At 54.4% G+C, this 23,737-nt stretch overlaps 1 protein-coding gene across 16 annotated transcripts in view; it reads left to right on the plus strand.

Annotated features, from left to right (window-relative positions):
- The window catches only part of PHLDB1 (pleckstrin homology like domain family B member 1), a 51,575-nt gene that overhangs the window by 12,668 nt on the left and 15,170 nt on the right, over positions 1 to 23,737 (plus strand). For 5 of the 16 annotated variants that reach the window (XM_012470365.3, XM_012470368.3, XM_021671192.2 and 2 more), the window contains 11 exons: positions 6,329 to 6,454; positions 8,720 to 10,065; positions 12,960 to 13,232; positions 13,657 to 13,797; positions 13,903 to 14,040; positions 16,670 to 16,798; positions 17,144 to 17,299; positions 20,684 to 20,794; positions 20,957 to 21,046; positions 21,645 to 21,788; positions 23,353 to 23,523. In XM_012470365.3, the coding sequence (XP_012325788.2) occupies positions 6,329 to 6,454; positions 8,720 to 10,065; positions 12,960 to 13,232; positions 13,657 to 13,797; positions 13,903 to 14,040; positions 16,670 to 16,798; positions 17,144 to 17,299; positions 20,684 to 20,794; positions 20,957 to 21,046; positions 21,645 to 21,788; positions 23,353 to 23,523 (2,825 nt within the window). Of the gene's footprint in view, positions 1 to 3,302; positions 3,333 to 6,328; positions 6,455 to 8,719; positions 10,066 to 12,959; positions 13,233 to 13,656; positions 13,798 to 13,902; positions 14,041 to 16,669; positions 16,799 to 17,143; positions 17,300 to 20,683; positions 20,795 to 20,956; positions 21,047 to 21,644; positions 21,789 to 23,352; positions 23,524 to 23,737 lie in introns of those variants that run through there. The other 11 variants (XM_012470371.3, XM_012470372.3, XM_012470378.3 and 8 more) reach the window with 6 other exon arrangements.

The raw sequence follows: 23,737 nt of genomic DNA on the forward strand, positions 1-23,737 counted from the left end.
AATCACTCTTCCTGAAGAGATTTTTTTTTAAAGCTTCCCCTCATTTTGCATTTGACCCTATATGGTTCTTCCTTTTTCCTCAGAAGGGAATAAGAGGCCGGGCGCAGTGGCTCACGCCTGTAATCCCAGCACTTTGGGAGGCCGAGGTGGGTGGATCACCTGAGGGCAGGAGTTTGAGACTAGCCTGACCAACAAGGTGAAACCCCGTCTCTACTAAAAATACAAAAATAGCTGGGCACAGTGGCTCATGCCTGTAATCCCAGCACTTTGGGAGGCCGAGGCGGGTGGATCACGAGGTCAAGAGATCGAGACCATCCTGGTCAACACGGCGAAACCCCGTCTCTACTAAAAATACAAAAAATTAGCTGGGCACGGTGGCGCGTGCCTGTAATCCCAGCTACTCAGGAGGCTAAGGCAGGAGAATTGCCTGAACCCAGGAGGCGGAGGTTGCGGTGAGCCAAGATCGTGCCATTGCACTCCAGCCTGGCTAACAAGAGCGAAACTCCGTCTCAAAAAAAAAAAAAAAATACAAAAATTGTCCTGGCGCAGTGGCTCACGCCTGTAATCCCAAGACTTTGAGAGGTTGAGGTGGGCAGATCACGAGGTCAAGGGATCGAGACCATCCTGGCCAACATGGTGAAACCCCGTTTCTACTAAAAAATACAAAAATTAGCTGGGCATGCTGGCATGCACCTGTAGTCCCAGCTACTCGGGAGGGACTGGCTCGGCAGGAGAATTGCTTGAACCCAGGAGGCGGAGATTGCAGTGAGCTGAGATTGCACCACTGCACTCCAGCCTGGTGCCTGGTGACAGAGCAAGACTCTGTCTCAAAAAAAAAACAAACAAAAAAAAAACAAAACCAAAAATTAGCTGGGCGTGATAGCAGATGCCTGTATTCCCAGCTACCTGGGAGGCTACACAGGAGAATTGCTTGGATCCAGGAGGCGGAAGTTACAGTGAACCAAGATCACGCCACTGCACTCCAGACGGGGTGATGGAGCGAGACTCCATCTCAGAAAAAAAATAAAAAGAAGGGAATAGGGAGTAAGATGCATGTGCACAGGTGAGCATGTACATGTGCATACATATTAGCTGGCAGCGTGGGTGAGTGGGCTATTGGTCTGTTCAGCAAGAATGGAAAACTTGCCTGATTATTCATCTAAGAGGTTGATTTTATTTCAGAGTTTCTCCAGGGACTGAGTGAAAGGAAAGCTATGCCTGCGTGAGTGTATAACTAAAAGGAGTTTTCTGGGGGGATGTGTGCATGAGAATAAAGGTGTGTGAGAGACAGAGAGTGTTTTTAATGAGGATATCTGTGTGACTCAAAGCATGCAGAGCTGAGGTAGTGTCAGTGTGACTGAGCAAGTGTTGGTGTGTATCTGAGATACACTGTGACAGGCTGTGTGAGCTGCTGAATGCATACAGTGTGTCCCGTAAGGCTCTGATGTGCAGAGGCCAGGTCCCTGGAACAAGAGGAACTCTCTGGGGGACCTGGCTGGATGGTAGGTATTAATACTTGCCTGGGCTGGGCGTGATGGCTCACGCCTGTAATCCCAGCACTTTGGGAGACCGAGGTGGGCGGATCACCTGAGGTCGGGAGTTCAAGACCAGCCTGAACAACATGGAGAAACCTCTTCTCTATTAAAAATACAAAATTAAGCCGGGCGCAGTGGCTCAAGCCTGTAATCCCAGCACTTTGGGAGACCGAGGCGGGTGGATCACGAGGTCAAGAGATCGAGACCATCCTGGTCAACACGGTGAAACCCTGTCTCTACTAAAAATACAAAAAATTAGCTGGGCATGGTGGTGCGTGCCTGTAATCCCAGCTACTCAGGAGGCTGAGGCAGGAGAATTGCCTGAACCCAGGAGGTGGAGGTTGTGGTGAGCCAAGATCACGCCATTGCACTCCAGCCTGGGTAACAAGACCGAAACTCCGTCTCACAATAAATAAATAAATAAATACAAAATTAGCTGGGCATGGTGGCGCATGCCTGTAGTCCCAGCTACTTGGGAGGCTGAGGCAAGAGAATTGCTTGCACCCGGGAGGTGGAGGTTGCAGTGAGCAAAGATCGCGCCATTGCTCTCCAGCCTGGGCAACAAGAGTGAAATTTCATTTTTTTTTTCTTTTTTTTTTCTTTCTTTCTTTTTTTTTTAAAGATAGGGTTTCACCATGATGGCCAGGCTGGTCTTGAACTCCTGACCTCAGGTGATCCACCCACCTCGGCCTCCCAAAGTGCTAGGATTACAGGCGTGAGCCACCACGCCCGGCCACCAGGCCAAGAGTGAAATTTCATCTGAAAAAAACCCAAAAAACAAAAAACTTAGGTCTGACTCAACTCAGCCTGACCCTGGGGGTCTCCAGATACTTTCTGAAGTAGGATGGGTACCTTATTGGGGTCCAAGGGCTCTTTGCTGGGTCTAGTACAACTGGAGGTTGTGGCTGGGGCGTGGGCTGGCTTCCAGGGGCTCAGGAAGTGGGGTGGCTGGAAAGGGCAGGGCCTTGGTCCACTCTGGGTCATGGGTTGAGCTATGGGGAGTGGGGACGGAAGAGGAGGTGTTTAGGTTGGAGACAGGAGCTGGGCTGAGTGCTTTCCTTGTACAGAGAACTGCCTTGGCCTAAACTCCCAGCCCAGGGTCACCTTGTTACAGTGGCAGCTTGAGGGCCAGAGCAGGACATAGTGACCTAGCAGGATCCTGTAGAGCCCCTGCTCTTTTCCTCTCCCTGTCTCCCTCAGATATGGATCCATGGAATGTCAGAGCTGACATTCTGTAGATTAGGAAGCCAGATTAGGCCACAGGGTGTGACTGGCCCAAGGTGATACAGCGGGCCAGCCCGGCTGCCACTGACCTCTTACTGCAGGGGGCTGGGAATGAGACCCTGTCCTTTGCTTGGCCTCACTCCTGCCTCCTGGCTTTTCACTCTCTGCCCTCTATATTTACCTCTCACCTTTCCTTCACTCAGTCACCTCCCTTGAACCTTTCCTTCCCGCCCCACTTTTCTTCCTGCCCCCTGTTCAGGATCCCAAGCTGGCTCCCTTTCTGCATCCTCCCGCTCCGCCCTCTCCATCCAGCTCCCCACTCGTCTCCTCCATCACTTCCTCTTCCCCTCCTCCTCTCCTTTGTCCCTCCCTCCCTGGCTCCCTTCCCCCGCCGCTGGTGGCCGGCCCGCCCCTCCCTGGGCATTGGCGGCTGCTCGCTGCCTCGCTGCTCGCTCCGAGCCTGGAGCCGGCGGCTCGGGAGGTCGGCCCGCCCCCTCAAAGGCCCCGGGCGGGCCGGGCACCTGGAGGGCCTGAGCTATCGGGGGCGAGCGGTCCGGAGGTCCGGGTTCGGCGGTGAGTCCTCAGCCCTGGGCCAGCCACAGCCCCCACGCAGCCAAGCTTGGAGAAGCTCCGGCTGGGAGGGGCGTCTTGAGGAGGGTGGGCGGGAGGAGGGGCATGGGGTCCCCTGACCCTTTTTGGGAGCTTGAGGCGGTGAGACTCGATTGTATGTATTCCCCGAACATTTCTAAATGGGTATTCGGGGCTTGGAGGCACTTCTCAACTGGGCAGACCTTGTCTTCCCCAGCGCTCCGACAGTCCCCTCCTTGGGACCCCCCTTCCTCAGATGGGGTTAAAGGGTCCTGGTTAGAATAAAGGAGTCTACCTTATGGCCAAGGAGGGTCTCTGATAGGAAGGACCAAGGCCCTTCCTCCCATATTCCCTTCACTCAGCCTCCCTTTGGCCAATCCATTCTATTTGTGTGACCAGGAGGGCAGTAACAGTAGCTCTGAGAGTGTGAGCATGCACGCCCATGAGTCTGTTGTGTTACTATGAGTGTGTATGAATGTGAGCCTGTTTGTGTTGCTGTTTCTCCTCTGCATCTCTGAGAGACAGGATTCACCCTCTCTTTCGCCTAATTTTTCTCTCCAGATGTGCAGCTTCTCCACCCACCTGCACACAGCTGGGCCCTGATCCCCTCTGGGCATGGGGGACACTGACCATGACTTTGGCAGGATGGGCAGGGGTTCCTGGGCTCCCTGAAAGGGCTGGCCTTTGGGGGCATGGGGTGGGAGTGGGCAGAGAGGAGACTTCATCCCAGAAACAGGCTGGCCAGACCCCTTGGGGCTGTAGAGGCCAGTACTGGGCCAATGGCTGAGGCCCCTGCATGCAAATAGAAAGTTAATTTGGGCAGGAGCCGGGCTGCTCTCAGTCCTCCTGCCCTCCTGCCCACTCTATTAATACGGATCCAGCTCTGCTGCCTGGCATCACTATTTATAGCCCAAAGGCAGCAAGGCCACACCCCCTTATGTGGGGGAGGTGAAGGGCTGAGGAGGGGGCAGAAAACACACCACTATAGGGGCCCAAGTGGAGGGTCCCTAGATGCCTACATCCTTCTTGGGTGGGCCTGGCACAACTGGCCTGGAATCCACCCAGACTCCCCACCTCCCTCCCAGCCTGGACTGTGTGGTCAGGCTCCTGATCCCTACCACCCACGACCCTGGGTTGAGTGGGTCTGTCTAGGCCCTGTGAACTCATCACTAATAAGCTTGTTAAATGACTAAAAGCAGGAGGAGGGGCCTGACAGGGCTCTTTCTGAAATAGCTGTGGTTGTAATTAGGTGGACAGTATGGTTGGCTATTATTTATTCCAGTTATGAATACTCTGGGATCCTCTTCTCTGGTGATTTGGCAGGGAAGGCTACCCCTCTCTCCTTTAGAATTGTTGGTGTCTGGCTGCCTGGGAGGGCCTTTGTGTATGCCAGGATAGTGAGTGGCTTTATCCGCTATGGTTATCTGCATGGGCTTCTCAGCCTATTCAACCCCCAACCTGAGCAATGCCCAGGATCCCAGGAACAGGCTCCCGAGCTTCTCAGTAAGGGACCTGCCAGGATACCCACATGGCCTGGGATGCCCCTTGCCCTTGCGGCCTGCCTGAGCTAAACTGTCTCAGCGTCCAGGAATGTAGACTTCTCTGCCAGTCTTAGCTCAAACTGGCGTGAAGCTTGGGGTGCCAAGTGGCACCAGATTGGGTAGACAGGAGGCTGAGGCTAGGGGCCAGGGGTGTGGACAAATTGGAAGGGTTGGTGGTTAAAGAGCAACAGGGCTCCAGCTTCTCCAAACATAGCATCTTCTGCAGGAGCCCTTGAGCACCTGGTGTGGCTAGGAGGTGGAGTTCTGCCTGCTACGCTTAGGCGCCTGTGGGCACACCTGCCACTGTGCACACTCCTGATACCTCTGGCTACATTTTCTAGCTCCCACATGCCCTCCCCCTCCACGTACTCACACTTCCTGGGCAGGACTGGGCTTGCGTCTACTGCCTGGGAATGTGCTTGGCTGAGGCTGGGCCCAGTGGCCTAGTCTTGGCTTGATGCCAGGGGAGACTAAGGAGCATACAGAGGGTGCTTAGTCAGAAAGAAAGGTGGTGGTCGCTCCCTAGACTCACAGAGCACAGCTCTCCTAAGGCCATAAAACAATAAAGAGTGGGAGCAAATTCAGGACCCACCCTAGATCATCTGACTGATCCATGTTTTTTCCCCTGGTTCTCTATCTCAGAGCTTTTTTTGTGTGTGTGACCCTGGAAGTTGTTGCCTCTCAGACTGACTCTTCTAGCCAAGGGGCAGATAGATGGATCATGGATACAGATTGAGGTTGGGGGACAGGGGTGTCTGTGTTCTCTGAACATATGTATATATATTTTTTGAGATGGAGTTTCGCTCTGTTGCCCAGGCTGGAGTGCAGTGGTGAGATCTCGGCTCACTACATCCTCTGCCTCCCGGGTTCAAGTGAGTCTCCTGCCTCAGCCAACCAAGTAGCTGGAATTACAGGCCCATGCCACCACACCCTGCTAAATTTTGTATTTTTAGTAGAGACGGCGTTTCACCATATTGGCCAGGCTGGTCTCGAACTCCCGACATCAGGTGATCCGCCCACCTCAGCCTCCCAAAGTGCTGGGATTACAGGCGAGAGCCACCACGCCCAGCCTCTCTGAACAAATTTTAACAGGGTACTTTCACATACGCTGTCTATTAACCCTGCAAGATCAGTGGTATTGTCCCCATTTTTCTTATTAGAGAACTAGACTCAGAGGTGAAGTGACTTCACCCAGAGATCTCACAGCTAGTAAGAAGAGGAGTTAGGACAAGGACTCAGATCTTGGGACTTTTTCCACTCTGTCTTGTGCTGTGGAGCCCTGACGTGCCTGTCTCAAGCACAGGCAGGGTCAGGTGTGGACTGTGTGGCCTCTGAGAGCAGGTGGGGATGAGTCTTCAGAGCCAACGTGAACCTGCTAGTGCTGTGAGGTGGGATAGCTTCAGCCCTGCCTGCCCTTCCAAGTGTTTGCTTTCTCTGCAGGCTGCATGTTGTGCCTGGGTCAGTCCACCTTCCTTCGCTTTAACCACCCGGCTGAAGCCAAGTGGATGAAGAGCATGATTCCAGCAGGGGGCCGAGCCCCTGGGCCCCCCTACAGCCCTGTTCCTGGTAAGTACCTAGGAGGACAGGGGGTTGGGTTGGTAGTGTTTCTTTAGCAGTCCTCCTCCTTGCTCACTCTAGCCACACTTGGAGTGTTAGGGCAAGACAATACCTAAGGTCTGGGCTCACTGCCACCTGCCATGGGCTGGTGGAGAATGCCAGGCAGTGGGGCCACTGGGAGCTAACCAAGGCAGTCAGTGCTGCCGCTAAAATTGGAAAATCATGTGCCTTGAGAGATGGCAGGCTCTGCCAGCTTGTACCCCACTGTCCTGGAGGATGCTACTCAGTGTCTGGAACTCTGGCCCACTTGTGTTGCCACAGGGACCCTCACCCTCTAGGGTCTCCTGAGGGGCAGAAGGAAGCATTAGGTCAAACTCCCTGTAAGCTCTAGTGGGGATCATGTCCTTGGGCCTCGCCCAACCCTTGGTCCTTGCCATGCCCACTGATGACTCAGTGGAGCAGCTGTGTTTTGTGTGTGAATTATTGATCCCCAGAAGAAAATTGGTGATTGTTCTGGGGAACCAACACAGGCCCCTTCAGCCCAGCTGCACAGGGGGTGGGGTGCAGACCAGGAGGCTATTATTGGGTCTATCATCTCAGACTTTGCATTGGCATTTAGTTGGCTATGGGATGACAGGTGCTGGGGCAGATAGACACGGATGTCAGGTACACCTAGTGGGGTGGTATCAGCAGCCTAAGTGTATAGCCTGGGGACCTGAAGAAAGGTGAGTGGTTACTGGGGTCACCAGTATCCATGGCAACCCCCTGACTGTATCTCACACAGTCCCCCTAATTTTGGACCCAAACTCAGTCTTGCAAAGGCTTTCCCTTCTCTTCTCCCCACGCTTGATCTTTTCCAGTCCCCTGGGGGCTCAGAAGCCTGGGTTCCCAGTCTACTCCTTAGTCAATTTTACCTTGCCCCCACCCCAGCCTTGTCATGCTGCTTCCTTAGCTGTTTGGGGTAGTGGTTCCAGGGACTCCTGTGTGGTTGACTAGGGCTAGGGCATGGCAAAAGCAGGCTCTTGCTGGCGTGGCTTAATGGGATAATTGGAGGCATTGAGCTCCACCTCCTTGCTGGCAGCCTGGCTTCCAGGAAGCAGCCATTAGCACCAGCTCCCTCCCCTACCTCTGATTGGACAAAGTGTTGCAGCATACAACCCTCGCCCAGCCCTGGAAGCTTTTTTTTTGAACCGCTGGGCCTCTGGTTCCTATGTTGGAAGGCCTTGATGTCCTATTAGACTAGGAGGCCCTGGATCTTCTGGCCAGTTCTGCAGCAGGCACCCATCTTCTTTGTGTAATGTCCACCTGCCTGCCCTTTTTTTTTTTGAGATGGAGTCTCACTCTGTCACCTAGGCTGGAGTGCAGTGGGCAGGTTTTGGCTTACTGCAACCTCTGCCTCCTGGGTTCAAGTGATTCTCTTGCCTCAGCATCCTGAGTAGCTGGGACTACAGCCTGCCACCACACCCAGCTAATTTTTTATATTTGGTGGAAACAGTGTTTCACCATGTTGGCCAGGCTGGTCTTGAACTCCTGACCTCAGGTGATCTGCCTGCTTCAGCCTCCCGAAGTGCTGGGATTACAGGCGTGAGCCACCGCACCCAGCCTTTTTTTTTTTTTTTTTGAGACAGTCTTGCTGTGCCACCCAGGCAAGAGTGCAGTGATGTGATCTCAGCTCACTGCAACCTCCCGGGTTCAAGCAATTCTTGTGCCTGAGCCTCCTGAGTAGCTGGGATTACAGACATGTGTCACTGACCGCTATGCAACCTTAGCCACATACCCAGCTAATTTTTTGTTGTTAGTAGAGATGGGGTTTCGCCATGTTGGCCAGGCTGGTCTCGAATTCCTGTCCTCAAGTGATCCACCTGCCTCAGCCTCTCAAAGTACTGGGATTATAGGCGTGAGCCACTGCGCCTGGTCTACCTGCCCTTCTTGAGGAGAGATATAGGATGTTGGAGAAACCAAGGCAGGGAGGAGTCTAGTCTTGGGCTGAATTGACAACAGTAGGCTTAGAAGTTCCTGGCATTGTTGTTAACTGGCCACAGGCAGGAAGGCCCTGCCGATTCCCTTTCTTTACAGAAGGAGAAACAGGGCAAGTGATGTGACTAAGGTTGCATAGCGGTCAGTGGCTGAGTTAGCTGGTGCCAGAACCCAGATCTCCTAGCTTCTTCTCCAGAGCCTTTTTAGCCTCACTGTGCTAGGAGGAGGTGGGCTAGTGCCCTGGCTCTTATGCATATGCAGCTCCCCAAAGTCAAAGACCTTTGTATTTCCCTCCAGCAGAGTCAGAAAGTCTGGTGAATGGGAACCATACCCCACAGCCTGCAACACGGGGACCCTCAGCCTGTGCCAGCCACAGTTCCCTGGTGAGCTCTATTGAGAAGGACCTGCAAGAGATCATGGACTCATTGGTGCTAGAGGAGCCTGGAGCTGCTGGCAAGAAGCCTGCCGCAACCTCTCCACTGTCGCCGATGGCTAATGGTGGGCGCTACCTGCTGTCCCCCCCAACCAGTCCCGGTGCCATGTCTGTGGGCTCCAGCTATGAGAACACCTCTCCGGCCTTCTCTCCGCTCTCCTCACCAGCCAGCAGTGGAAGCTGTGCCAGTCACTCACCTAGTGGGCAAGAGCCAGGACCTTCAGTGCCCCCACTGGTGCCTGCCCGTTCCTCCAGTTACCATCTGGCCCTGCAGCCCCCACAGTCCCGCCCAAGTGGTGCTCGCTCTGAGAGTCCTCGGCTGAGCAGGAAAGCAGGCCATGAGAGGCCTCCCAGCCCTGGTCTCCGGGGTCTGCTGACAGACAGCCCTGCCGCTACTGTCTTGGCAGAGGCCAGGAGAGCCACTGAGAGCCCCCGGCTGGGTGGGCAGCTGCCTGTGGTGGCCATCAGCCTGAGTGAATACCCAGCTTCTGGTGCTCGCAGTCAACCCACCAGCATTCCTGGCAGCCTCAAGTTCCAGCCTCCAGTCCCTGCTCCCCGAAACAAGATTGGCACACTCCAGGACCGCCCTCCTAGCCCTTTCCATGAGCCTCCAGGCAGTGAACGGGTGCTAACAACCAGCCCCTCACGCCAACTGGTGGGCCGAACATTTTCAGATGGGTTAACCACCCGTACCCTGCAGCCTCCTGAGAGTCCCCGCCTGGGCTGGCGGGGCCTGGACAGTATGCGAGAACTTCCCCCCTTAAGCCCATCTCTGTCCCGACGAGCTCTCTCACCACTGCCCACCCGGACCACCCCAGATCCCAAGCTAAGCAGGGAAGTAGCAGAGAGTCCTCGGCCCCGGCGCTGGGGAGCCCATGGGGCTTCACCAGAGGACTTCTCCCTGACGCTGGGGGCACGGGGCCGTAGGACACGGAGCCCCTCACCCACACTGGGTGAGTCTCTGGCACCCCGAAAGGGCAGCTTCAGTGGCAGACTGAGCCCAGCCTACAGTCTGGGCTCTCTTACTGGGGCATCACCCTGCCAGAGTCCCTGTGTCCAAAGGAAGCTCTCCAGTGGGGACTTGCGGGTGCCTGTCACAAGGGAGCGGAAAAATAGCATCACAGAGATCAGTGACAATGAGGACGACCTCCTGGAGTACCACCGGCGACAGCGCCAAGAACGGCTCCGGGAGCAGGAGATGGAGAGGCTGGTGAGCAGGTGCCAGGGAGCTGCCACTGTCTATGGCAAGGCTTGGGTTTCTCAAGGTTGCCCACCTTCAGGATACACTTTAGTGATCAATATCTTGCGGTTCTGGTGCCCTGAAGAAGTAGTTTCTTTGAAATCTCCAAGGCTTTATTTTAAATTCTTGCTAATTTTGTGTTTATTCAACATAGCATTTGTTTTAATGTATAAATTAAATTTTACATTGTTTACTCGAGTACAGTGAAGCTCTAGGGAAACATACCTATGGAGTTTTCCTAGGTATGTTTTGGCATACCTAGGAAATTGTGTGGCAGGCACAGCCTCCCCCAACTCCTCCACATGTTAAGTCCTCACACCTCCCAGTTTGAGAAGCAGGTGATGATGATGAGTAGGCTGAAGCTCAGAGAGGGGAATGGATTTGTCCAAGGTCACACAGCAAGTTCTGGCAGAGCTGGAATTGGAACAACCCAGGTCTTCTGTCTATCTGACTCTTTCTGAGACTTGTTCTTTTTTTTTTTTTTTTTTTGAGACAGTCTCACTCTGTCGGCCAGGCTGGAGTGCAGTGGTGCAATCTTGGCTCACTGCAACCTCCACCTCCTGGGTTCAAGGGATTCTCCTGTCTCAGCCTCTTGAGTAGCTGAGACTATAGGCACGTGCCACCATGCCTGGCTAATTTCTTCTATTTTTAGTAGAGACGAGGTTTCACCGTGTTAGCCAGGATAGTCTCAATCTCCTGACCTCGTGATCCACCTGCCTTGGCCTCCCAAAGTGCTGGGATTATAGGTGTGAGCCACTGCGCCCAGCTGAGACTTATTAAGAAAAGCCTTTAGAAAAGACTTTAGAAAAGCCCCTTGTCCTTCTTTTTTGCTTCTCTTTGGCCTCTCTCTGGGCACTCTACAAGTGTCCAGAAGTGGGCAGGTGATTGGGAGCTTTTCGCCCTGGCCCAGGCAGTATCATCTGGGAGTGTGCGTGTCAGGGAAGAGGGACAGAGCAGGATAGACAACCATAGCCTGACCGTTAGCCAGCCTGTGTCATTATGACTGTGTGTCTGTGTGCATGCATGTGGGTACGTGCAGGGACCGGGTGTGACTCTGGGCAGCTGTCCTGGAGATGGCATCTGAACTGGGTGGGGGCCAGGATTCCCCAGATAGCGCAGGGAGCTTACAAGGCTCTGGCTGGTGTGTACATGCTCGAGCCCGTGTACAGCAGAATGGATTCGGCTCTCTATCCCTTGCAAGCAGAACAGGGTTCCTTGGGAGGTGGGCAGGAACCCTGGGATTGATTTGAGGAGGAGAACCAGAACTGATAAGAACCATAACTGAAGCGTCTGGAGATGCTTTTGGAAGAGGTTGGGGCAGTTTTGGATGAGGGTATAGGACTGTGTGTTTGTGTTGGATGGGGGCGAGATGAGGTGGGATCCCGTCTTTGCTGCATTTTCTCTTCACTGTTTTTGCATTGGTCTAGACGAGAATGCATGGCCATTCTAAGCTGGGGTCTCATCCTGGAGAGGGGGCAGTGGGCCTGGCACAGGCAGCAACTCCTCCATCAGTCTCCCCACACCCATTCCCACACATAAGAACATACCTTACCACCAGTCCTGACCTGCCCCACCTGCCACTTTAAGCCTTGAAGGCTGCCTGCCCTGCCCCTCCCACCTCAACCAGTCTGCTTATCTGGGTCCTGGAGCAGGGGCGGAGGCACTGGCCGAACCTCCTGGGTGCTGAGGCTCTGTTCCTGTTTTTTTTTTTTTGCCATGGAACTGAGCAAGCAACAGGAGGGAAGCTGGGTAAGTGTATGAGAACACCTCCAGCCTTCTCTCCACTTCCTGTGGTTTGGGTTCATGGCCAAAATCGTAAGTGGTGAGAGACACTTGAGGAGGTTGAGGGACCCTAGAGAGCCATGGGAGCCTCACAAGCCAGTCTTCAGGCATATAGGTAGGCCTGCAGAAGAGGGCAATGAAGATCAAGAATGTGATTGTATCATTCCTTCTTTACCTCCTAGGCCCCTGAGAGGTGACTGTATCTGGGTGGGTGTGTATGTGGAGGGGGGTGGATTAAGTGGTAGGGCCCCAGGGGTACTCACTCATGGGCTCGGGCATTTAAGGACTGGCAGTAACCCATCCTGCTGATAAACAGCCAAGGGCTGCCTGAATGTAACTTGGAGCTGAGGTGGGGACAAAGAGGGCCGTGTCCTCGGTCTGCCTCTTCTCCATGTGGGTCTGTGGCTGGGTGTCAGGTCCCTGTGGGCTCATGGGTCTGTTTTCCAGCCCTGTCTGTCTGCAGAGGTGCCCACCTGTCTGTGTGCTACACTGTGTTTATCTGTGAGTGTGCATCAGTGTGCATTTGTGCATGTCAGGGCTGGTGTCTTTGTACCTGCCTGTTAATGCAGGGCCAGTGCACATGTTGTATCCTTGTGTGCCTGTGCATCAGTGCTGGTGTGTCACTGTGTCCTTCTGTCTGTAAATCTGTGTGTACCTGTGTCAGTACGAGCACCTGAGTTTATCTGTGTCTCATTGTGGTCTGTAGTCTGCTTAAAAGTGTGTTTCCGTATGTGTTTGGTGTGTTCCTGTGTGTCCATGAGGAAGCCCTGTCCTGGGGTAGATTGAAAAAAGAAAGGAACAGGAAGACGGAAGGGGCTGGCCCAGAAGTGGGCAGGAAGAACCAGGCTGTTGTGCCACGTGGGCAGGTGGCACAACAGCCTGGTTCTTCCTGCCCACTTCTGGGGCACCCTGTTTCCCTCTGCCTCCCCTGGGTCTTGGGGTCGGGCCTCTCCTGACTTGACACTGGTGCCCTAGCCCCCAGTAACCCTGCTCTCCCTCCTGACAGGACATTGAACCTGGTTCTGTCTCCACCAGGGCTCAGCCTCCTCCCCTTCATGTCCTGCTCTGTCCATCCTCCCCAGGAACGCCAGCGCCTGGAGACCATCCTGAACCTGTGTGCCGAATACACTCGGGTTGATGGGGGACCTGAGGCTGGGGAGCTTCCCAGCATTGGGGAGGCCACTGCAGCATTGGCACTGGCAGGCCGAAGGCCCTCACGAGGTCTTGCAGGAGCCTCTGGGCGGAGCAGTGAGGAGCCTGGAGTTGCCACCCAACGCCTGTGGGAGAGTATGGAGCGCTCAGATGAGGAAAATCTCAAGGAGGAGTGCAGCAGCACTGAGAGCACCCAGCAGGAGGTGAGATGGAGGGGTGGGCAGGACAAAGAGGCTGAAGTTGGACCTGCTTGGGGCAGAGGAGGCTGGGATAGTGAATGCCAGGGTCCAGAGAGGGGAAGGATCACATTTGGGAAGAGACAGAGAGCAGAGGTGCAGAAATGAGACAAGGAAGAGAAGGGAGGTGTTGATGAGTTTTCCAAGCTATAAATATGCTTTATGACCTGCCTTTCCTTGGGGCCCCACCCAGGCCTGGCACTCAGTGGTAAATCTTTATTCTCTTCAGCAGAGCCATTACTGTTTTCCTTAAAGGGAGGGTAGCCTCCTGTCTCAGTCCAGCTATTCCTTAGCAAGTGACTGGAGGAATAGGCGATCCATTCTCTTAGTCTGATCCTAAAAGGCTCTAGGCTTCTAGGCTTCCTCAGTTGATGGCTTCCCTCCCCTCCAGCACGAAGATGCACCTAGTACCAAGCTCCAAGGAGAGGTGCTAGCCCTGGAAGAGGAGCGGGCTCAGGTGCTGGGGCGCGTGGAGCAGCTCAAGGTCCGTGTGAAGGAGCTAGAGCAGCAGCTGCAGGAGTCAGCCCGAGAGGTGAGCCATGAAGGCCCTAGCTGGACTCTTCCCTAGGCCAGCTGAAGGCCCCAGAGAGGGGCCACAGTCAGCTGCTTTGACGGGGACCCTGGTGTCTGCCCCCAGGCCGAAATGGAGCGGGCACTGCTGCAGGGAGAGAGGGAGGCAGAGCGTTCACTGCTGCAGAAGGAGCAGAAGGCAGTGGACCAGCTGCAAGAGAAGCTGGTGGCCTTGGAGACAGGCATCCAGAAGGAGAGGGACAAGGTAACCGACACCTGGCCCTGCTTAGTGCTGGGTACCAGTGGCCTGGGAGAAAAGAAGAAATGTCTTCTTTGGGGCCCTGTACCCCTCACCTCATCAACCATTCTGCAGTACAAGTAGTCTCTGTGGCCTTCCAGGGACAGGGTGACTTGTCCTCCTCTGTGGAAGGTCCCAGCTTGGAGGGTACTGCCAGGGGCTGGGCTGGTGTCTGGGGTCTCCTCTGTCTGGGTCTGTGCTACCTCTGGGTGCCTGGGTGCCTGCCATCCCTGGCCCTTTGTGGCCCTTCTAGGAAGTGCCAAAGCCCCTTCTTGGGCAGTGAGCACAGCCCAAGGGACTGACACTGGGGAGTGATTCCGGTTTGGGTCCCACCGTCTCGAGAACATTTCCCTCCAAGCATGCCACAAGTGCTTACGTTGTGATCTTTGGGAGATGACCCTTGGGCCTCTGCTTCCCCGAGCCTTCAGAATCTGCAGCCTCCCATTGCAGGTGATCCTAGCTCCTGCCCCTGCCCCTTTCAGATTTCGTGCCAGCCTGCAGGGGCCACTCCCAGATGCCCAACACCGTGCCAAAAGCTCTGAAGTGGAGAGGGGTCATCTATTTCTGGATTTGACAGTATTTTTCCAAGAATTTAATTTTCCTTCTGGATTTTTTGAGTTTCTTCCTCCTGACCTCAATTTTGAGGATCTTAAAAATTCTTTGACCCTTTTTTTTTTTTTTTTTGGAGCTTTGGCTCTGGCCCCCAAAACCACACTCCCAAATTCTGTGCCAAATTAACTCCATGCTTGCCAACTAGGCCTACACTAACGCTCCCTCTATTCACTGTCCTGGACTCTGCATGCCCCTAACTGCCAGTGCCACCCAGGCAGGGCTGAGCCATGCCTACTTTTGCACTAACTCAATGGGTGCCTCTGTGCCCTGGGCCTCTCCCCTCTAATGCTGCCTCCTTCTTTTCTTGGTGTGGGACCCCAGAGTTTTGATCAGAAAGGATTTGGCAAGAATTAGCTCAACTTTACTCAAGGGGGCATTGGCAGAAGAGTATAAGGGTGGGGGAAATGCTTGGCTGTGGAGCTGCTCAGCCTGAAGAGTTCTTTCCATTGGAAATGCCTGGGCTGCTGTCTTAGGCTGCTGTCTAAGGACAGCATGAGATAACCCAAGGAAGCTTCCTGGCAGCTTCCCACACAGCAGAGCAGGCTGTTTGCTATCTATTCCCCTACCTGCCCTCTGGAGCCAAGGAGTAAGGAGGCCCAGTTGTGGACAAGGCCTTGGAGAGCTTGAACAGGACCTCTCTGCCAACATAGTGGCCACTCTTCCTAGCTTTCCATTGAGGCTTCCCAAATTCAGATGCCCATCAGAGGTTGGTAATGGGTAGCCCCTACTCTTCCCCCAACCCCTGAGCCACCTATAACACAGGGTATTTTAAAGGCTGAGTCTAAGGATGGGGAAGTGCCTAGACCCCAGGAACTGACCTGATCAGTCCTCCTCTCTGGGGATGGGTAGATGAATGGGTAGAGGGGTGGGAGTGGCTGGGTTCAGCACAGGGCCTTACTCCCAGGGATAAAGCTCAACATTCCAGAAGGAACCTGCCTAACCTCATTTCCCACTGACCTGGAGTTTCTTGGAGTCCTGGACTTCGCTTTCTCTCTGGGGAAGAGAGAAGTTATTTGAAGTTGTGATAGTGAAGGTGGTGCTGATGGTGGTAGTGATGGCAGTGGTGTGGATGGTTCACTCAGCTTCCCTCCCCTGCCCCCAGCCCATGGCTCCACTCTGGCTTTGGAATCAGTAATCACAGTTTCTCCTCTGCCTGTCCTTTGAGGGGTGACTCACCAAACCCTCCCCTCGTCCCCCTTCCCGCCCTCAGAGGTGTCATCTCACCCCAGACAGAATCGTCCACCCCCTCTGTACCCACTCCTGGGACTCTTATATCCATGGCAACGGCCCGAACTAATTGCAGCCCTCATCCCTGAAGTTCAGCCTGCAGGGCCAACACCCCACCCCCACCCTGGGCAGGAGGGGAGGGAGGCCAAGGTGGTTGGGCTGGGGTCCCCTCTGCCGCACTGCTTTAACATCCTCAGCTCCTGATTCACCATCAACCCTGGATTTAACCCTCACCATCACTACCCTTTTTCCCTGGGTTAAATTTTGGTCTCTGGGCTGTGGTAGAAGGGGAGGGATGAGAGCTGGAGGCTCTGATTCTGTGATGCAGAACCAGCTTTGACTGGTTTGGAGAAAACAGAGGGCCTTTTCTCAGGACCTACCCAACAATTTCAGTTCTAGGGACTCAGGAGACCAAAATCTGTGCCCTGCCCTCACACTTGTGCCTGTGTTACCCCATCCTCTGCACCTCCGAGTGCTGCGTTACCCTTCAGCTCCTGGCCTCGGGCCCTCTCCCTCTTTACCTCTTTCCCTCCTCACTTTGCCTTTCTACTCTTTTCTTTCTCCTCTCCTGGTTATTCTCCTCTTTGATTCCAGGCTTTTTTTTCTCCTCTCTCAATCCCCACCGCCGATCCCCTTTCTGTCCCGCCCTGGCCGCCCTCCCGCGCTCCCCTCCCGCCGCTGCCGGGCCGGAGTTGAGAAGTGTGTGTTCTGTTTCTCCCCTGTGCCCCGCCCTCTCCCTCGCCCTCCCGCCGACCAGGAGAGGGCGGAGCTGGCCGCGGGACGGAGGCACCTGGAGGCCCGCCAGGCGCTCTACGCCGAGCTCCAGACGCAGCTCGATAACTGCCCCGAGTCAGTGCGGGAACAGTTACAGGAGCAGCTGAGAAGGGTCAGTTCCACCGCCCCCCCCTCCCCCGGCCCCTGCGGGCCACGCCCCAGAAGGAAGAGAGGAGAGCGGTGGGACGGGACCGCCTGGCCCCTGGAGTACCTGCTGGACACCAGGGTCGGTGCTGCGGCTTGGAGGGAACCGGGAAGGTTGGGGGGGATCGGCGCTCCAGGCCGTGATGCCCGCGAAAGGGCAAGGCCAAGTACAGCGGGAGTTGGGTGGAGGCAGGTTTCTTACCCAATTTCCCCGGGTCCAGCCCTATACAACGCATGCCCCTGTGGCCTGGCCTTCCAGGCCCAGAGTGGCATTGCAAGCACCACCCAACCCCCTTTGTCACTGTCGTTGAAGGAGGCAGAGGCCCTGGAGACTGAGACAAAGCTCTTTGAGGACCTGGAGTTCCAGCAGTTGGAGCGGGAGAGCCGCGTGGAGGAGGAGCGCGAGCTGGCCGGCCAGGGGCTGCTCCGGAGCAAGGCTGAGCTGCTCCGCAGCATCGCCAAGAGAAAGGTGTGCCCCACCCCGTTCCCTGCTGCGTGCTGTTGGAGGCCAGTGACCTGGGTTTGAATCGCAGTGACCTCACAAGAGTTAACTTCGCCTTTTGTACCTGGGTTTCCTTGCATGAGCCGCCGTGGCTCTGGCCAGTTGTCCTGGCGCTTGAGAAGGCGAAGCTATGCGTTCAAGGCCAACCTGGGCAATATGAGAACCTCTCATTCATTAAAAAAAAAAAAAAAAAAAAGAACAGGCTGTTGTGAGAATTAAACAAGATGTAAGACAGAATAGGATGTGATTGTTGTAAGCACTCCGTGAAAGATAGCTATTATTATTAAGCTCTGACTCACCTCAGTCTTCCAGTGGAAAATGGATTCTACTCCCATTCAGAGCTTGGGACTGGCCTGGCAGGAAGGTGAAAGATGAAGGAGGAGGCTGGCCCCTGTGCTTGCAGAGCTCTTGTCTGGTGGAAGTGCTGGGACACACAGAAAGATTTGAGATCTGGATATTAGAGCCAGTTAGGGGCCCTAGGTAGGGCATTCATTTGGGTTCCAGCCATGGCTCAGCCCTGCCTTGGCTGAGCTATAAAACAAGGGGATTGGGCATTGTGGCCTGGCTGGCTCTGACATGCTGAAGACTGTGATGGTCTGCTCCTGATCTCAGCCAGACCACAGGATGGTGGGGCAGGTGCCTGTGTGTGAGGGTGGGGAGTAAAGCTGGGAGGAGGTATGTGTTAGTAAGGGCCGGGAAAAGGTGAGGGAGGGGACTGGAGAGGATGGCTCAAGCAACTTCCATTCTTATGGCTGAAGCTTGTGGCTGTGCACACGCAGGCATGCATGTATATTTTTCCTGGCTAGAGTGAATGCAGGGGAAGTGAGGGTGGTGAGATTGGGGAGGGGTGTCTGAAATTGGCTTAGGGGATTTGCTGGCTAGCCTGGGTTTGGTGGTAAGTGGGGAGCTGCTGGACCTTCCTTGAGTCCAGGTCCCATGCTTCTCTCCCTGAGCTGCTCTGTCTTACAAATGCACTTTCTGGATATAAGGCTGACTGATGAAAGGCAGGAAGAAAATTGACATACTTAAGCACATGGGTGTGTGTCAGGCACCCTGCTGGGAGCCTTCCTTAGATTACTTCATGCTGTCCTTAGGATGGTACCACAAGGCAAGTGCTGTTATCCCCATTTTATAGACAAGGGAACTAGGAGTAGGAGAAGCTACGTATTTTGCCCATAAGCTTCAGAGTCATAATTGGAACCCAGGCCTGCTGGCCCAAGTCACATGTTCCTTCCACTGTACTGCACTGAGGCTAGGGGCAGGCACTTCTCTAGCCTCTCCCTCTTTCTTTCTGGAGGGAATGCAGTAAGGAGTTATAGATCAGCTAATCGCATCTCTTTGGGACTCTGGTGAGTATAAGCTCCAAGGAGTTTGGGAGGACTTGGCAGTAGTGGGTTCCTCTTCCCAAACCCATCCTGGCTCCTGGGAAACTGGAGCTCAGTCCCTGGTACCTGGGGTGTCACATTCTTCCCCATGCTCCTCCTTAGGAATCTTGTCCAGCTTTCATCCCCAGACCCTAGTGTCCCACCCTAGGCTCTGTCTGCCCTGCCCTTTCCACTCTTACTCATAGTGGCTCAGAGTACTGCCCTGGGACTCCAATAGATGATTCTAATCCTTGCTCTACCACTGAGCTGTCTAAGAGATCTTAGCTCCTAAATACGTTGGTGTTCTCACCTGTAAAATGGGTATAAAGGCAGCTGCCTCATAGGGGAACGGATTAAATAACATAACAAATGCAAAACATTTAGCAGAATAACTGGCTCCTAATGGGTTCTTAGTAAATGGCAGCTCTTGCTGTGAGGATTACTGCCTAGCCTACTTTGTTGTTGTTGATTTTGAGACAGAGTCACACTCTTGTCACCCAGGTTAGAGTGCAATAGCTTGATCTCGGCTCACTGCAACCTCCACCTCCTGGATTCAAGTGATTTTCTTGCCTCAGCCTTGCGAGTAGCTGGGATTACAGGTGCCCCCTACCACGCCTGGCTAATTTTTGTACTTTTGGTAGAGACGGGGTTTCACCATGTTGGCCAGGCTGGTCTCGAACTCCTAACCTCAAGTGATCCAGCCTCCTTGGCCTCCCAAATATTAGGATTGCAGGCATGGGCCACCGCACCTGGCCAGCCTACTTTGGTCTTCTTTTGGACTGACCCCAGCTTTAGGACATCTCCCTTCTTTAACTTTTCCTCTCCCATGACTTGCTCCTAAGGGTAGTAGTTTAAAGCCACCTTCTTTAGGAAGCCCTCCTGGGATTAACCCAGCCCATTTTCCCCATCCCTCATCCTTTCCCCTTACTTATTATCTTTTTATTGCCTTTTGGCACATGATTGTTGAGCCAGTACTGTGCTAAAAGCCCTATTGGGGTATAAAGACAGAAAAGATATGGGTTCTGCTATGGATCTTACATTTGGGGCAGTGTGGTGGTGGTGATAACAGACATATTCACAAATAACAATAATACAGGCAGATGGTGATACAGGGTAATGTGAGCACAGAGGAAGGAACAAAGAAATTGAGTGGCATCAAGGAAGACTTTGGAGAGGAGGTAGCATTTGGTCTGGTCTTAGATGATAAGTAATCTTCTCTACCTATAGAGAAGGTTGGGACAGCTCTTCTGGCCTAAGGAAGCAATATAGGAAAGGCCTGAGAGTTTACAGCCACACAGCTGAGTGTACAGTGTGGCTGAGCTAAGAGGACATGGAGGCAGTAGGAGGGAGGGGAGCTGCAAAGCGGGAACCAGTTTGGGAGCCCTGAGTGCCTGGTAAGGAGTTTGTACTTTATCCTGTGGGTAATGAGGAGTCACTGAAAGATTGTGAGGTGAGGCATGATCTGACCTTACTTGTGAATTTTTTAAAAATTATTCAAGTAATATTTCTTTTTAGAAAGTAATTTTTCTTTTTAGAAAAAAGTCATCTTAGGAAGATATTTGTGACAGTGTGGAGTGGATCAGGAAGTTGACAGTGGAAGTAGAGGCTGGTGAGAAGGTCCAGGCCAGGGAAGCAGATGGCCTGGATTTGGGTGGTGGCAAGTGAGGTTGGGACAGGGGGAATGGGGCAGATGGAGTGTCTCCAGACTTTGGGACCCATTAGCCGTGGGGCAAGGGGAGGGAGATTTGAGGATCTGGGTGGTGTACCTAATACAGGGTCATCGGTTAAGGGAGGGAGGGAGGTAGGTGCGAGAGAAGGAGCCCACATGGCAGCCTGAGTTTTCTTAGGGTAAGTTGAAGCCAAGCAGAAGAGCCGGTTGATCCTCTTCACTTGAGCCTTGAATCTCTGGGCAGGGGAGCCAGCCAGTTCTCACATTGGGCTCAGCCCTGTCTCCCCAGGGCCTGACCAACCACCCCATCTCCTCTAGGAGCGCCTGGCCGTCCTCGACAGTCAGGCCGGGCAGATCCGGGCTCAGGCTGTGCAAGAGTCGGAACGCCTGGCCCGGGACAAGAATGCTTCCTTACAGCTGCTGCAAAAGGTAGTGCCCCTCGAGTTGGGCTGGGGGATTTGGAGTAGGGTAAGCGGGAGGGGAGTGCAGAAGGGCTGGGGTGCAAATGTGCCGGGGTGGAGCACTGGACCCCCCTCACACAGTCTCCTGGCTCCCACTCCTCTTTGACACTCTGCCACTCTGGGCTTCCAGGAGAAGGAGAAACTGACTGTGCTGGAAAGGAGATACCACTCACTCACAGGGGGCAGGCCTTTCCCGAAGACCACATCGACCCTCAAAGAGGTATCATGATTGAGTTAGCCCCAGCTTCAGGCCCAAGGGGTGTCCCAGCAGGCTCTGAGTAACATATGGCACTTTCACCCCAATGGCTGAGGTTGTGTGGGGGCATCTTCCTGAATGGAAGAGATTTGAGGAGGAATAGCCCCAGACTCTGGGGTTTGACCTTCCATGGCTACCAGCTGCTTCATTTAGTTGCCTTTTGGGATCCCAGGAGCCCACTGATTTCACTGTTTTTGGTGGCTGAATATATGTGGGGACTCTGGGGCCTGGGTTGGGTGGGCAGACAGCTCAGAGGTTTGGTAGTTGCCGGGCTGGATGGACTCACCTTGAAGGGGAGCATAGGGATCTCGGGGTGCTGATGCTGGGGCTCCCGGGCTTCAGTCCTGAGTTAGGCCTTTGTCTCAGAAGAGGACATTGGGGCCCCATAAGTGGTTCTTCCCCAGGTCTGTATGTCTGGTGAGTGAGTTCCAAATAGAACATATCTGGTTTACCAACTTCTTTCCCTCCCTCCCTGCCTCGCTACACAAACAATTTAGGCCTGGGGTGGGGAGCTGGGTTGAGTGTGAGGGATGCAGCCCCTCACCATGTCCCCTCTCTGTAGGCTGAGCTGCTCATCTCCGAGTCCTCAGAGATGGGGCTGGGGACTAAGGCTCTGGGCCTTTTCCCAGGGTCTTTTCAGGCTGGGGCCTCCTCTGTCTCTTTAACCCCACCTGCTTCCACTCTTCTCTGCCCCAAAGCACAAGAGGTAATCACAGCTAACTGCGTGCTCTGCTTTGCCCACTGCCTGCCTGGCTGCCTGCTGAGCCCCTGCCTACAGCTCCTTCCAGGGTCTAGCTGAAGGGCATGTGGTGATAATTTCTTGGCTGGCCAGCGTTTGGGAGAGTGTGTGTGAGCGTGCCATGCCGCCATTCCATAGAGTGCCTGGGCAGCCCATTGAATTGCATATGAATTTGCCTATATTCTGCATGCCAATTATCAGTTCTCACAACATGCTGGACCCTCTGGCTCATTTTCCTTTTTCATGACCCCAGAGGACAACCTGGTTCTAGAGCTAGGCCTGGATGGGCCCCTTGGGTAGGGCAGGCTTATGATCCTGTGCTTTGATTTAGCATGCATTGTGGAGGTCTACCATGCTCTCAGCACCCAGGTAAACTCAGTTTCTAAGGACAGGTGATGAATACGACAGTCCCTGTTCTCCCAGCCCACAGTTGAATGTGTTGGCATCGTTCCAAGGACTCACCTTGGGCAGTGGGCCTATTTTTCTGCCAGGCTGTTAGCTGTTCCTTGCTAAGGCCCTGGTGATGTCTCTACCTTCCCTCACCTGTTTCTAGCTCCTGCCTGGGCTGATGGGGTGTGAGGGGGCCCTGGGGAATGGTGTGACTGGTGTTCAGTGCTGCATGTGTGTACCCCACTGGGGATGCCCAGGTTGTTGAAGACAGGTGGGGTCTCTGGGAGCTGGGTTCTGATCCTCAGTGAACCTTAGAAGGCCTTCTGTGGGCTTCTTTGCCCGCCCCCAGCCCAGGGTGAATTAAGACATGGGCCTTCAGGGTCTGCCTGGGGCAGGACTGGATGCCAAGGTGGCTCCAAAAGTGGAGGGCAGAAGGAGCCTTCAGACAGTTGGTTCTGCTGCCCTTTTCTGGTCTCCGTCACTCCCTGCAGCCATCTATGGGCATAGTAGGCATCCCACCCCTGCCTTGGATTTTGTATTGACTTGGAGTGACAGCCCTGTGGCCTGGCATGGCGTGTTGGGCACCTTGTTGAACCCGCTTAACCCCTTCTTTGCCCACCCCTACCCCTTTCACTGGGTACCCCAGGAATATGTGACCCTGGCAGAAGTTTTCCAGCTGTGTTCCCGCTTGGACCCCTATGCTTCTGCCACCTCCCCCAGTGTGCTTGCCCAGCCCCTGCCTGACAGTGAGGTACCAGCCATCAAGGGTGCCCACCAATGCCCAAGGACCTCTTTATAGATGACCTAGATTCCCCCTTGGGCCTGGGTGGGGCTGGAGGGACAGACAGTAGGGTCAGTCTTTGACAGTGAGGGAGAAGAGCAGCCTGCACAAGGGGAGGTTGGGAGTGGTTTCTTTTCTTCCCTGGGGCCTTGGGAGCTTTCTTTAGCTCCTATGGTCTGGGGAGGGGCAGGCCTTCTGCTCTAGGATAAGGGCATTGAGTTGAGAGGACTCTGGCTCTTCTAGGCTGCAGGCTCTCTACTTCCTGCCCTTTCCCTCCCTTCCCCTGTGGGTAGGGCCATCTCATGTGTTCTATTCCCATTAACCTCTTATATTCCCTCCTGCGTCTGGCCTTGCCCCAAGTACGTGATGCTTGAGCAGCTAAAGGTGATGCGGGGCACCTCGCCCATGCCCCCAGCCCCTGTGCCAGGCCTTCCTCCCTGGGCCTCCGCCTCCCGGGACCTGGTTCCCACCATCTGCCTTCCTCCCATGCTGCCCTCCTCCTCCTTCGCTTCCATCACGCCTTCACCCAAGGTTGGTGGTCTGTGAGTTCTTGCTACCCCCACCTGTGACTGGTGTGCTCCGTGTGTGTTTTGTCCCTGATCACCTGGCCTCTTGGCTTTGGGCCAGCCCAGAGGGAGTGCCTAGTGCCTGCAAGCTCTGTCTGGTGGCTGGTTTCATTGTAGCACATGTCTATGGTCTGGAAGTTGTACCCTGACTGTTTCTCTTTGCCCTTAGTACATTCAGG

The sequence above is a fragment of the Aotus nancymaae genome, unplaced genomic scaffold, assembly GCF_030222135.1.
Source record: "Aotus nancymaae isolate 86718 unplaced genomic scaffold, 86718_ANA_hifiasm-v0.15.2.pri h1tg000012l, whole genome shotgun sequence".
NCBI lineage: Eukaryota > Metazoa > Chordata > Mammalia > Primates > Aotidae > Aotus > Aotus nancymaae.